Source organism: Ictidomys tridecemlineatus, chromosome 1 (assembly GCF_052094955.1).
Source record: "Ictidomys tridecemlineatus isolate mIctTri1 chromosome 1, mIctTri1.hap1, whole genome shotgun sequence".
NCBI classification, from domain to species: Eukaryota; Metazoa; Chordata; class Mammalia; order Rodentia; family Sciuridae; genus Ictidomys; species Ictidomys tridecemlineatus.
Window position 1 is genome coordinate 72,917,111 of NC_135477.1, and position 13,651 is coordinate 72,930,761.

The following is a 13,651-nucleotide window of genomic DNA, read 5'->3' on the forward strand; positions in this document are numbered from 1 at the left end:
TACAGACATGCTGCTTAGTGGCAGCAAGTTGGGAGAATATGGAAAATGGCCCTGCTCCTAGAAGCAGCGGGAATATATAGGGTAGGTTATGTGCCCACTGTGCAAATGAATTTCTTTTTTTTTTTCCTTTTCTTTTTCTTTTTTGGTACTGGGGATTGAACTCAAGGGCACTCAACCACTGAGCCACACCCCAAGCCTGTCTTGTATTTTATTTAGAGACAAGATCTCACTGGGTTGCTTAGCAACTCACTTTTGCTGAGGCTGCCTTTGAACTTGTGATCCTCCTGCCTCAGCCTCCTGAGTTGCTGGGATTACAGGCATGCGCCACTGAGCTCAGCTCACAGATTTCTTCAGATGTTTTGTGAATATATTCTTTTGCTTTAAAACCAAGGTCACTCTGCTTTGATCCCCACCTAAAAACTGAACAAGGCAAGTGCCAAGTTTTCCTTTTCTGTTTTCTCTGGAGTCCTTATCTCACCACCAGGTATGAAAAGTCTTCCCAGGCACTGATTGATATTTAACCCCACAGAGAGTAAAACCCTTCTAGGAGCAGTGACTTGCTTAAAAGGGCCCAATTTCTAAGGGGCACTAGCAGACTGCTTCATCCCACGGCTGGGTATAAAGCCACACCACCTAGAAAACCCTAACACATGTCAGCTTCAATGACCATTCTCTCATGCCAGCTTGGATCAGGGACTCATGATTATTGAATACAGGAAAGGAAGGCAAGAGAGAGGGAGGACCTGTGGCAGAACAGAATTCAGGAATGGGAAGGGACTTTGGAGCTTCTCAGGAGCGATCCTCAGACCAGCAGCATCTGCATCGACATCACCATCCCCTGGGTGCTTCAGTCACACACCTGAAGGTCTGCTGAAGCAGAATCCTCAAGTATTTTATTTAACAAGTTTCTCCAGGTATTCATGGGTTCATTTAGGCAGAACTGGTTTGGATCATTTTTCCTGTGACTCTCAACTGGGAGACTAGGTAAAGACAGGCACTGACCCTGTTGGTCTTCTAATGAACCTGAGATTATGTATTTCTTATTAGCTCCCTAAGGAATTGTGGTGCCCACTCAAGTGGGAGAACCCCTCTCTTAGGGGAGGAAACAGGTTGAAATAGGGCGGGGGGGGGCAGTTGCAGGCGTTTTTCGGACATATTGTCTTTTTTTGTATATTTTTTCTTATACTTAGGATTGATTCCAGGAGTGTTCAACCTCTGAGCTACATATTCAGCCCTTTTGTTTGTTTGTTTTGAGACAGAGTCTTGCTAAGTTGCCCAGATTGGCCTCAAATTTGCAATCCTCCTGCCTCAGACTATAGGCACGAGCCACCAGGTCCAGCCTGAGATACTGTCAAATGGGTAATCTTAGAAATAAATTATGTTCTCTTCCCCAATATCTTGTTTAGACTCCATCCCCAAGTCATTCAGTCGTGTGTCTCTGTCCCAGAGCAGAGGGAGTTTGATGGATTCTGCACACCTTGCTTGCCCTGGGCTGCAGACCTGGCTCATTTCCTTGGATTCCACTGTTCTGTGACTGAGAGAAACAAGACCCTCTAGATTCCTGTGATCACTGCAGCCCCCTCACTAGAAGCCCTCTTTCTGTATGAAGAGAGCAAAGGTTCTATCCCAAAGCTGGCTTTTGGGGGGTAAAAGAAAAATTCAGGTTTCCACTGTGATTTTAAACTGAAGATCATGCAAAAGAAGAATGAAACAAAGGGCTGGGGTTGTGGCTCAGTGGTAGAGCGCTCACCTAGCATATGTGAGGCCCTGAGTTCAATCCTCAGCACCACGTAAAAATAAATAAGTAAAACAAAGGTATTGTGTCCAACTACAACTGAAAAAATTTAGAAGAAGAAGAAGCATAAAGAGCAAGTGTAATTCTAAGTTCTGGTGTGGGCTGAGTGAATTGAGCGTTTTTGTTTTTGTTTTGTTTTTCTTAAAGAATGCATTTGTTTCTTTGTAGTTATAAATCAAATGCATTTAATTGTTGAAAATTAGAGAGAAAGTCTAAAGCTCTCATTATTGCACCACTCAAAAATACCTTGTTAAACTTGGTACATTCCCTCAGTCTGTCCCTGAACTTCACTCGACATCACAGCAATAACACCATCAAGAATCCTTTGTAATTGGCTTTGTTTCTCTTAATGGTACATAGTGATCCTTCACTCAAGTCATTTTTTCTCCCACTTTGTCAGTTTGCCAGGTGTTGTTTTGGATCACTGTGTTCTCAAACAGTTCTGTTCTTTGAGCTTTTTTTTTTTTTTTAAACCAGTAACCACTGAGCTACATTCCCAGCCCATTTTATTTTTTTTTAATTTGGAAACAGGGCCTCAGTAAGTTACTTAGGGCCTTGATAATTTGCTGAGGTGAGCCCGAACTTGCAATCCTCCTGCCTCAGCCTCCCAAGTCCCTGGGTTTACAGGTGTGTGCCACCAGACCTAGCCTCTTTGGGCATTTTGTGTCTTTCTCTTTTACCACTGCACCAAAGGAGTCTATCTTCATCTCTGTGCTATTCTCCTTAGGATCCGAGTTTAGAAGTAATAAACTCAACTGTTTTAAATGATCTTAAGAGTTCTGATGTACACTCTCCAATTGTTCTCCATAAAAATTGCCCCAACATATGATCCTTGTGCATGTCACTTCCCCTGTGTGCTCTGTTCTGCTCTGAGTAGTAGTATAAATTAAATGTTAATTCTTGTGATCCCATTATAGTACTCTTTTATCAACATCTTTATTTATTTATTTATTTTGGTGGTGGGGTGGGGGGAGCTGGGAACCAGGGATTAACCCCAGGGGAGCTTAACTACTGAGCCACATCCCCAGATCTTTTTATATTTTATTTTGAGACAGGGTTTCACTAAGTTGCTGAGGGCCTTGCTAAATTGCTGAGGCTGGCTTTGAATTTGCAATCCTCCTGCCTCAGCCTCCTAAACTGCTGGGATTACAGGCACGTGCAACCATGCCTAGCAACCACTTTACATTTCTTTTGTTATCAATCAGCTTAACTTTTCATGTGCTTATTCATAATTTCTATTTGTTTCTGCATATGTGTATTAAATGACCTTTTGTTTCCCTTGTCATTTTTCTCCTTAGATGCTTTTCTTTTTCCATTGGTATATAGAAATCCTTCATATAATGATATTGTTCTGCAAATTGGATACCTTTTAAATTTCCTTTATGTTCTTACAACTTTTACATACTCAAATCTATTTTTATTTTATGCTTAGAGTAATTTAAGTATTTACCTATATTTTCTTTTATTATTTTATGATCTTATTATAAAAATGTACCCCTTGAATCCTTTTAGAATTTTTACAAACATGTTATTAATACAGTATGTACTTGTCTTCCTTCTCTCAAATTCTGAGCTTTTCCTGGACTGCCTAGAAGGAGTAGAAAAAGGAACATATATTGCTGATGAGACAGGGGAGGTGGAGATGGTGCTTTAACATGGTGAAGAGGATGCAAAAGGCCACTGTCAGGCAGGAGACTCCCTTGGCCTCTGAGAGAAGTCCAGAGTGGCATAGAAGAGCTGTAACTTCAGAGAAGGACTCCTGGCATGATAATGACAAGGCTCCCAAACACAGTCCCAATCCCAATTCCAGAGCTAGTCAACAATGGTGGCAGCTCCAGTCCCAAGGAACTTGGCTGCTGAATTCACAAACCATGAAATGGCACTGTTTTGGAAGCTGTGATCAGTGACAAGTGAGGTCAGGGGACACAGGAGTGGTAAAGCTGCTCAGGCTGTCATCTGTCAGTGTCTGTGGTCAGCTCAGCAATTGAGAGATGCTCCTGACCTGAGAGGGATGGAGATGAACTTCTAGTGGGCTGAAGGGCTGCAGCAGCTGAGCTGACTACAGTACAGAGAAAATAGTCCACTTACCGACTAATCACTCGGTACAGCTCACACCATGTTCATTTTGATTTTATATATATACATATTACAATCATTTTTTTGACTGCTCTGTTTTGTTCCCTAATTTTGTCTTTCTATTGTTATATGAGTAATATACTACTTCAGATAGTGTCACTTCATAATTAATATTAGACATCTTTCAGAGTAACTATTCTCTATTCTCCTTTTTAAAAGATTCCTAAAAGTACCATCTTAAGATTTGTTTAGTTTATTTATTTATTTTTTGGTACTAGAGATTCTACCTAGGGACCCTTTACCACTTAGCTGCATTCCCAGCCCTTTTTATCTTGAGACAGGGTCTTATTAAGGTGCTGAGACTGGCCTCAAACTTGTGACCCTCTTGCTTCAGTCTCCTAAATTGCTAGCGTTACAGGCGTGTGCCACCAAGACTTGTTTATTCTACTTACCTCAAAAAGATGACAAGGGCAACTTGCTACTTTTCCTTATCCTACTGATTTCAATCTAGGTTAATTTCGTTTGTTCATGCAGCCATCAAATATGCTTTTATCAGCTAGGCATGGAGGTGCACACCTGTAATCCCAGTAACTCAGGCAGCTGAGGCAGGAAGATCTCAAGTTCGAGGCCAGCCAGGAAATGTAGCAAGGCTATGTCTCAAAAATAAAAAGGTTTGGGGATGTAGCTCAGTGGTAGTGTTACCGCTGTTTACCAGTGACGAGTCCTTGCTTCCCCAAATGCTGAAGTATAACACCAGAGAAGAACGCCGAGGCAAGTGTAGAGTGGAAAGTGGAAGGCTTTATTAAAGGATAGCAGAAAAGACACCCCCCCACCACCACCTCCAGGAAGAAGGGGATCCGAAAGGTGGAATCCGTGGAAAGAGGAGGTCTTCCCTTTTTTATATCTAAGCTCTTCTTTTGTCCTCCCACATTCCAGTCCTTTATTTCCTTCTATCCTGCAGTGATAGAATGCAGGTGGGAAGGCCAAAAGGTGGGATAGTTGTGGACCAAGGGCAGCAGGAAGGGCCTGGAGTGGTTTGATCAGTGTCTCAAAGTTTTATTGGGAGCTACTTCATTAACAGTTCTTAGGATGGGCCAGGGGCATTGGGGACATTAACATTTCAAGTTCCCCAGGGTTGTTCTGGTTTCCGGGACTCAGATTGGACTCCATTTTCTTTATTGTACTCGATTTACCTAACTACACTACTTTTCTTTAAATCTGGCTTCAGTAGTGTGGACCTGGGTTCAATCCCCAGTGCTGAGAAAAATAAAATAAAATTTAAAAATGCCTTTATCACCTTCAAAATGAAGCTCTTAGCCTCACTCTAATCTATCTTTTCTGTTGCATCTCCAGCTCAGCTTGAGCAAGACTCCAATAGTTTTCTCTTTGCCTCTGTGTCTTTTGTCAATGTTTTATTATCTTTATGAAACCCTTCCACCCCTTCCTTTCTGTCCTTTACATTTTACATATTCTATAAAATATCTTAAAACATCATCACCTTATCTGCAAACATTTCCCAAACTTCCTCTGTAACAAAATAGCATACTGTCATTATTGCTCTGTGATTTTGACAGGCTTGTAGCTCTTTCTGTGTGTTTTGTTTGTTTTAGTGACTTGCTAGGCCAGTTCCTTGGCTAGGTTGCCTGAAGGCCGAAGTTCCATCTTCAATAGCATTTACCAGACCTCAGCAGGGACCCTTGAATTTGACATTCAGTCAAGAAACAGCACCTGGATTTACTCATTCTCTACCCCTGACCTTTATCTACATTTCAGAAGGCTTTCCTGGCCAGCCTTATGGTCCTTGCTACCTTCATGACTGCATGCAATGCACAGTGCCATGTAATCGCTTTGGGCAAAGATCAAGGTAATGTGCATACTCGTTAGTCCTGGGTTTTCAATGCTTATTATGTTATTATAGCCTGGTAGGTATGGCCTATTGGTAGATGACAGCCTTTTGAATCTCCATGAGGAAGAAGGTTGAGACAGATATAGAAAAGGAATAAAATGAATGACTTTAATTTGCCCTGCATATAAAGCAGTCATTCTCAATTCTGGCTGGATGAGAATTGCCTAGAGAGCTTCTGAAACTTACCAGTGCTTAGGCCCCATCTAAAACCAGGTTAATCAGAATCTCTGGGGTTGGAACAGCATATTTAAAAGCTTCTTGATGGACTCTCAAATGCAGCCAGGGTTGAGAACCACTGCTTATTCCAAAGCAGTACTCAAACCTTCATGTGTGTGCCAATCTCTGGAAAATCTTGTTAAAATGTAGGTTCTGATTCAGTGCATCTGAAGCAGATATGAGAGTATCCAAGTTCAGAGTGGTCCCAGGTGATGCCGTCGCTGGTCCTTCAAGCACACTTGGATCAGCAAGGATCTAAGGAAGTAGTTCTCATCTCTGTTTGAACCTTGGAATCATTTGAGAGTTTTCTAGAAATATGGTGACATGGGCCCACACCAAGGGATTCCAATTTCAGTGTCATGGGGTGGGACTCAGACATATTTTTTTTTTCTTGTTGGATGCTGGGGATTGAACACAGGGCCTCATGCATGCTAAGCACATGCTCTACCACTGAGCTACACCCCCCGGCCCATAGATGTTTTTAAGTAAACAAGGTGTTTTGCTTGTACACAGGGCTGAGAAACTCTTATGCAAAGCTAATGGAAGTGAAGAAGTAAATTATTTATCCAGATATGATCCAATAGGAAAAAGCTGGGCTTCAATTACCCATAGGCTCATAATAAATACCTGATTAAACAGGAGGGCCTGAGTTATTCTTGAAATGTCTGCTCTGAAATAAAATCTGGAAAGATTTAAACTTGGTATAAGAAAACATTATCAGGGTTGGGGCTGGGGCTCAGTGGCAGAGCACTTGCTTTCCACCTATGAGGCACTGGGTTTGATCCTCAGCACCACATAAAAATAAATCAATTAGATAAAGATATCGTGTCCATCTACAACTAAAAAATTATTAAAAAGAAAACATGATCAGTGACAAGGACTGCACAGTGCAGGAATTTAGCCATGGTCGATACTGAAGCATTTTCTTAAATGTCTTTAAAATTGCCTATCATCCCATGGCAGGGGCTGGCCTCCCTGTCCTGACAAGCCTTGTCCTTGTTAAGTGACTTAACTATTTTACTGATATGCGCTGTGTACTCTTTTAGAATGCAAGGATGTTAATGGAGTCACTCGCCTAGTGAACTCGAAATGGAGAAATTCGAACTGTGAGGAGTGTTACTGCAGTGAACATGAAATCAGCTGCTGTAATTTGTAAGTCTCAAGCTAATGGGGACCAATAGAGGGATGTGGCTGACTTTGATGAACAGCTATTACCTCTTTCAAAACACCATGCTTCAAGTTTTTAAAATAGACTTTATTTTTGGTACTGGGAATGGAACCCAGGGGCACTTTGCCACTAAGCTACATCCTCCGTTGTTCTTTTTCTTATTAAGACAGGGTCTCCATAAGTTGCTGAGGCTGACCTTGAACTTGGAATTCTCTAGCCTCGGCCTCCTGAGTCTCTGGAATTCTGGGTGTGAGCCACTGCACTCAGCTAAAATAGGCTTTATTTCTTAGAGGGTTTTGGATCCACAGCAAAATTGGAGAAGTACAGAGATTTTCACATACTCCATATACAGAGATTTCCATTTCCACACAGCCTCCCTTTTATCAACCATTTTGGGCAGTATCTTTATTCATTTTCTATAATTGATAAACCTGAGGGAACACATCATCATCACCCATAGTCCATCTTTTACATTAGGGTTCACTCTTGATTTTGTAGTGGGAGGAAGGGTTAGTTTTCAGTCATATCTCCTTGTGGTCATGTATATATAACATAAAATTAATCATTTCAGCTAGTTTTAAGCAGACTGTTTCAGTTGCATTAAGTATATTTATATTATTATAAATACAACCATCACTACCACTCATCTCCAGAAGTCTTTTCATCTTTTTTTGTTTGTTTGTTTTTGAGATAAGGTCTCACTAAATTGCTTGTGATCCTCCTTCCAGCCTCTTGAGCTGCTGGGATTGCAGGTGTGGGCTACCATACCCAGCCAAGTCTTTTCATCCTGCAAAACTAAAACTTTGTACTCATCAAATAATCACTCCATAATCACTTCTCCCACCCAATTCCCTCTCCCACCATCTCCTAGAAACCACCTTTCTGTCTCTATGAATGTGACTATTCTAGGAACCTCATTTAAGTGGAATAATATAATATTTATCCTTTCAAGATCAGTTTACTTCACTTAGCATAATGTCCTCAGTGTTTACCCATGTTGTAGTATATGTTAGAATTTCCTTCCTTTTCAAGGTCTATAATATTTCATTGTCTGTACATTATGTTTACATACTTATCTATTTGTAGGCACTTGGGTTGTGTTCCATTTTATTTAAATTGTTTTGAAACTTGGACAGTATCTCTATTCTTTATGTTTTGTGGTACTGGGATTAGACTCAGGGGTGTTCTACCACTGAGTTACATCCTCAGTCCCTTCCCCTAACTACTTTTTAATTTGAGATAGGGTCTTGCTAAGTGGCCTGGGCTGGCATCAAACTTGTGATCCTCCTGTCTTAGCCTCCTGAGTTGATGGGAATGCATGTGTGCAGAACCATTCTGGGCATTATCTTTATTCTTAAATATCTATTTTTAGATAGGTTCCTGAAGATAGGAAGGCTTATTCAGTCATCTGATGCTATTCTAGAAATTGCCCCAGTGTGTCCAGAGTGGTGTGGTACATGGCTGTATGCCCACCAATCCTGTAATCCCAGTGATTTAGGAGGCTGAGATGGAAGGATTCTAAGCTCAAAACAGACTGAGAATCTAGTGATTCCCTAAGCAAAGAGACCCTGTCTCAAAATAAAAAAATAAAAGTCTGGGGATGTAGCTCAGTGACAGAGTGTCCCTGTTTTCAATACCTATTACTACTACTACTACTACTACTACTATCAATAAAATAAATAATAATAATAATAAATAAAAAGCCTGGAAATAGCTCAGTGGTAAGTACCTTTAGGTTTGAACCCCAGTCTGGGGAGTGGGTGGGTATTGACTTAATGGTCATGTTGGCTTTGATGTTGGAGATTTGCAAGAATGGGAATGATCTGAGCAAAGGCAGAGGGAAGAGATGTGAGGTGTGAGGCGTGATTTGTAGTATGCTTTATACTGTAAACCTCATGTTGCTTTTCTGTTCAATTTGAACTCAAGGCAGCCAAAGGTGATGCAGATGTTTTCTGCTGAGTTGCTATGGTTGAAAAAGGCTTGTACGTGGGGAAATAGAACACAGAGTATCTGCAGTTTTGTTCATGCCAGCCACCCCGGCCCTCAATCCATCTGATTCTTCCTTCAGTCAGCCATGGCCTAAAGTGTGTTGAAAGAACAAGACTGATTTTTAATTTTTCTGTTGTGAGAACTAAACCCAGGGCCTTACACATGCTAGGCAAGTACTCTACCAAGTGCTCACTGAGTTATACCCCCAGTGTGACAGGAGTGGTTTTGATGATGGAAGCATTGCTGTAAAGCATTCCCCAAACTTGCCTCTGAATCTGAATTTTATCAAGTGCCTCAGGGACTCTTATGACTACACCAGTGAGTAGAGGAGCAAGCTCTTAAATACCTGAGTCCTATCAAAATTTAATTGTCTGGAAAGTTCTGCTTGCATTGATTGAGCAGGACTCCTGGTAAATGTGAATCAAAACAAGAGGAGTATCAGACTGGGAAACTGGCCACCAGGCTGCCCAGAGCAAGCTTCCATGCATTGCCCTGGCTGGACTTTTATGTATTATAGCTGAATCTTGATTTTTGTGGTGCCAGAGATTTGCCTTTGTATCAAGTGTCTTTGTGGTTGAATCTATGATGAACAATTCCTCCCTCACATAGAAGCTCACATATATAGTATCCCCAGCTCCTCCAATAAATACTTAACTTTTTCTCTATGCTTTGCCTGTGTCTCCTGAGCCTAGGGGAATAACTGGCTCACAGTGCCCTTTTCTCGGCCACATTTTCTATTCTTTTGACACACTGCTCCACCCTAGAGAAATGTACTTATTTCTCCTTGCTGTTCAGAATCAACTTCCTTGGAATTGCTTCACTTCCTACCCATTCTATTTTTCTCATGAACTTAAAAAAAATTTTGACCATAACAAAAATATCAATTTTGATTAAGTTTTCTCTAGAAGAGTTTTTTGGGCCCATCACCCCTCCTATGGGATAGTGCCCAGATCTGGGCACTATCAGTGTCCAGAGGCTCAGGCAGAAGCTCCCCAGGCATTGCATGGGAGATGTCTTGGCACATGTTCTTTTGTCCAGGCCCAGATTCTCAGACTGCAGAGAGGGAGGCAAAGGACCAAGGTCACCCAGCTTCCAGCTCTGAACACCTGATTACCCAATGCTTGTAGTACCCTTCTCAATCTCTCTTTAAAAATTTTTTTTCAGTTGTAGATGGACAGATGGACACAATATCTTCATTTATTTATTTTTATGTGGTGCTGAGGATGGAATCCAGTGCCTCACACAGTCTAGGCAAGTGCTCTACCACTGAGCTACAAACCCAGCCCCCCAATCTCTTTTAACTATTTTACAATTCCAATTCTAGTTTGAATTAAAATATACACCCAGGAATATGCCTTTTTATCACAGAAACTTGTGTCTCCACACAGTTGGTGGAATTTCAGAATTTCTTCCTCCTCCTCCTCCTCCTCCTCCTCCTCCTCCTCCTCCTCCTCCTCCTCCTCTTCCTCCTTCTTCTCTCTCTCTCTCTCTCTCTCTCTCTCTCTCTCTCTCTCTCTCTCTCTCTCTCTCTCTCTCTCTCTCTCTCCTCTTTCTTTTTGTACCAGGGATTAATCTTAGGGGTACTTAACCACTGACAAACATCCCCACCCTTTTTATTTTGAGACAGGGTCTCAGTAACTTGCTTAGGGCCTCAGTACATTGTTGAGGCTGGTCTTGAACTTGAAATCCTCTTGCCTCAGCCTCCTGACCCACTGGGATTATAGGTATATCCCATCATACCTGGAGAATTACACAATTTCATTTCCTACCAAAATCTTGCAAAAGAAAGGTATTTGTTTCAATAAACACTACTTTATTTTTAAACAATTTTTATTGGAGTAAATATACATTACATAAAATTTTCCATTTTAACCATTTTTTTGGGGGGGGAGGAGTGCTGGGGATAGAACCTAGGAGGGCTCTACCACTGAACTACATCCCCAGTCCTCTTTGTATTTTATTTTGAGACAAAGTCTCACCAAGTTGCTAAGGATCTCACTAAGTTGCCCCAGCTGTCCTCAAACTTGTGATCCTCCTGACTCCTGAGTCACTGTGCCTTGCTATTTTAAGCATTTTAAAGTGTACAATTCAAGTTAGTGGTATTAAGTACATTCACAATATTGTGCAATCATCACCACTATTTCCAAAACTTTTTAAAGACCCCATTAAATTAACTTTAAAGGATAATTGCTGTATCCTTTAAGCAGTAATTTCTACTTCTACTCCTGTTACCCTCTAATCTACTTTCTGTCTCTATGGATTTGCCTGTTTTACATATTTCATGTGAATGAAATCACAATATTTGATTATTTTGTGCTTGGTTTATTTTACTACACATATTTTCAAGGTTTACCCATCTTTCATCGTTATATTGGTATGTCATTCTTTTTATATTGGAATAATTTTCATGGTATTGCTATACCACATGTTGTTTATCATTCACATTGATGGATAGTTGTTTTTGACTTCACTTTTTGTTTATAGCAAATGCGCTAGTATGAATGAACACTTATTTTGGAGTCTCTGCTTCCAATACTTTGGAGGCATATACCTGGGAGAAATGTTGGACCAAATGTAAATATTGTTTAAATTTTGAGAAACTGCCAAACTGTTTTCTAAAGTGGTTGCACCATTTCACATTCTCACCAACTAGTAATCACTTTTAAACATTAAACATTTACATTAGACGTTTAAACCACTTTAAAACATTAAACATTTCCCAAAACTTTCAAAGTAATACACTTAATTCTAGAACTATTGGAAAATACAGGAGGAAAATGTATAATCCTACTGCATAAAGGTGATAACTCTTAAGGTTTTAATTTCTTTTTGTCTTTAATTTCTTTTTATGTGTGTGGGTGTGTTTGTGTAGTACTGGGGATTTAATCCAGGGCCATTCTACCAGTGAGCTACACTCCCAGCCTTTTTTTTTTTTTTTAAATACGATCATTTTATTTATTTATTTGAGGATCAATCCCAGGACCTTGCATGCACTAGGTGAGTGCTCTACCACTGAGCCACAACCCAGCACCCCCCACCCAGCCCTTTTTCATTTGTATTTTGAGACAAGATTTGTTAAATTGTTGAGGCTGGCCTTGAATTTGCTATCTTCCTGTCTTAGCCCCCTGAGTTGTTGGTGTTACAGGCCTGTGCCACTGTGTCTATTATCTATGCTTTTTTCCTCTCCATTTGCATAGTAGATATCAAACTTTATATTGCAGTTTTGTGATCTGAATTTTCCACTTAATATTCTAACATTAGTACTACTTTATCTTATCAAAACTCTTCAAAATATCAAATACTATCACTTTCTCATTCCTTTTTCTTGAAAAAATATTAAACCAGAATTTTTGAGCCAAAGGTACCATTCCAATGTTTGCTTCCACTCATGGGATGACATTCCCACGGATTTGAGCTGTGATCAATCCTTTAGGTTCAATGCCCAGTGCTCTGGTTGGCTGTGAGCTGACTTCTTGCTATCTTCTCTCATGGTACCATCATGGGCTACAAATCCAGACATCTTGGAGACAGATAATTAAGGACTAAAGAATGACACTGATTTAGGCTAGCTTTAAGAAGAGGATGAAATGTCCTTTTTAGTGAAATACAAGTCAAGGGTTTTGAAATGAAACACTGTCACTAAGGGCACTGGGGATGGCTGCTTCTATACTCTTTAGGCAGGGTCAATCAAATACAGAGTGTATGAATAGACTTCAAAGGAGCAGTGAGCCCCAAAACTGCACCAGTGAATGTGTAGGTAGATGTTTCTGAGAAGGTGATCTTTAGTTTTCATCAACTTCTTCTTGGGCCCTATGACCCTGACCTGGGGTACCTATTTGCTTCTGTTAGTTGAGGTAGCTCCTCTCCTAACAGGCTGCTCTGCTAGGGCCAGGACAACTGCTCGCTTCCCACTTTCTAGCAGCATTGCTACTGGTCATTTCCTGAACAGGGAAGGTATGTAGGGATAGACTGGAAGAAACTGCCCAGCTCCAGAGAAGCCTTACCCCTATCCTTCTTGTATGTAGGTTGGAATGTAGGACTGAAGTTAGGAATGGTCTATGTGACTTGATAATATGGGCAGGTCCAAGGACATGGAGGCCAAGCTTTGGGATGCTAGCCAATGGGTTCCCTCAACTTGGCAAGGAATATGGTTTTTTTTTTCTTGCACAGAGCTGAACTGGGCAGCAGGGTAGGGTGGCTAGTTGTTCTTCCTTCTAATGGTTCTTGGTCTTGTCTCAATGACAGAGTTCTTGAACCTACTGGTTTTGACCCCAAGTGCGAGAAAATCTTTCACAAGTCGAACTGCAGCTATACTGTGGTGGAGAAGAACAACCCAGGAAAGCCCTGCACTGTTAGCAGTTGGGTAATATAATATTCTTCTAATGCTCCAAGCCTGTCAGGGCCCAGGCCCTTCCAGGATAGACCTCATTCACCTATGGCCTCTAATAGCCTGTGATTTCCTAGCCCTACCAATCAATAAAAAAATATTTTGAGCAAACAC

General features: G+C 40.9%; 1 protein-coding gene and 1 pseudogene across 1 annotated transcript; one reads left to right on the top strand and one right to left on the bottom strand.

The window, feature by feature from the left end:
- Positions 1-554: 554 nt before the first annotated feature.
- Msmb (microseminoprotein beta) lies at positions 555-13,648 on the top strand. Its single transcript, XM_078042467.1, has 4 exons — positions 555-865; positions 5,645-5,735; positions 7,040-7,145; positions 13,396-13,648. The coding sequence occupies exons 1-4, from the start codon at positions 767-769 to the stop codon at positions 13,520-13,522; spliced, it is 423 nt and encodes a 140-aa protein (XP_077898593.1). The 5' UTR covers positions 555-766; the 3' UTR covers positions 13,523-13,648.
- LOC120885369 (ATP synthase F(0) complex subunit C2, mitochondrial pseudogene) lies at positions 3,384-5,533 on the bottom strand (annotated as a pseudogene).
- Positions 13,649-13,651: the final 3 nt, after the last annotated feature.

What these genes read in the sequence shown, in the direction of transcription:
- Msmb (XM_078042467.1), top strand. Translation starts at nt 767, where the DNA reads ATGGGAAGGGACTTTGGAGCTTCTCAGGAGCGATCCTCAGACCAGCAG. An exon ending in CTTCAGTCACACACCTGAAG is followed by an intron (nt 866 to 5,644) that starts GTCTGCTGAAGC and finishes TCTACATTTCAG; the next exon opens with AAGGCTTTCCTGGCCAGCCT. An exon ending in GAAATCAGCTGCTGTAATTT is followed by an intron (nt 7,146 to 13,395) that starts GTAAGTCTCAAG and finishes TCTCAATGACAG; the next exon opens with AGTTCTTGAACCTACTGGTT.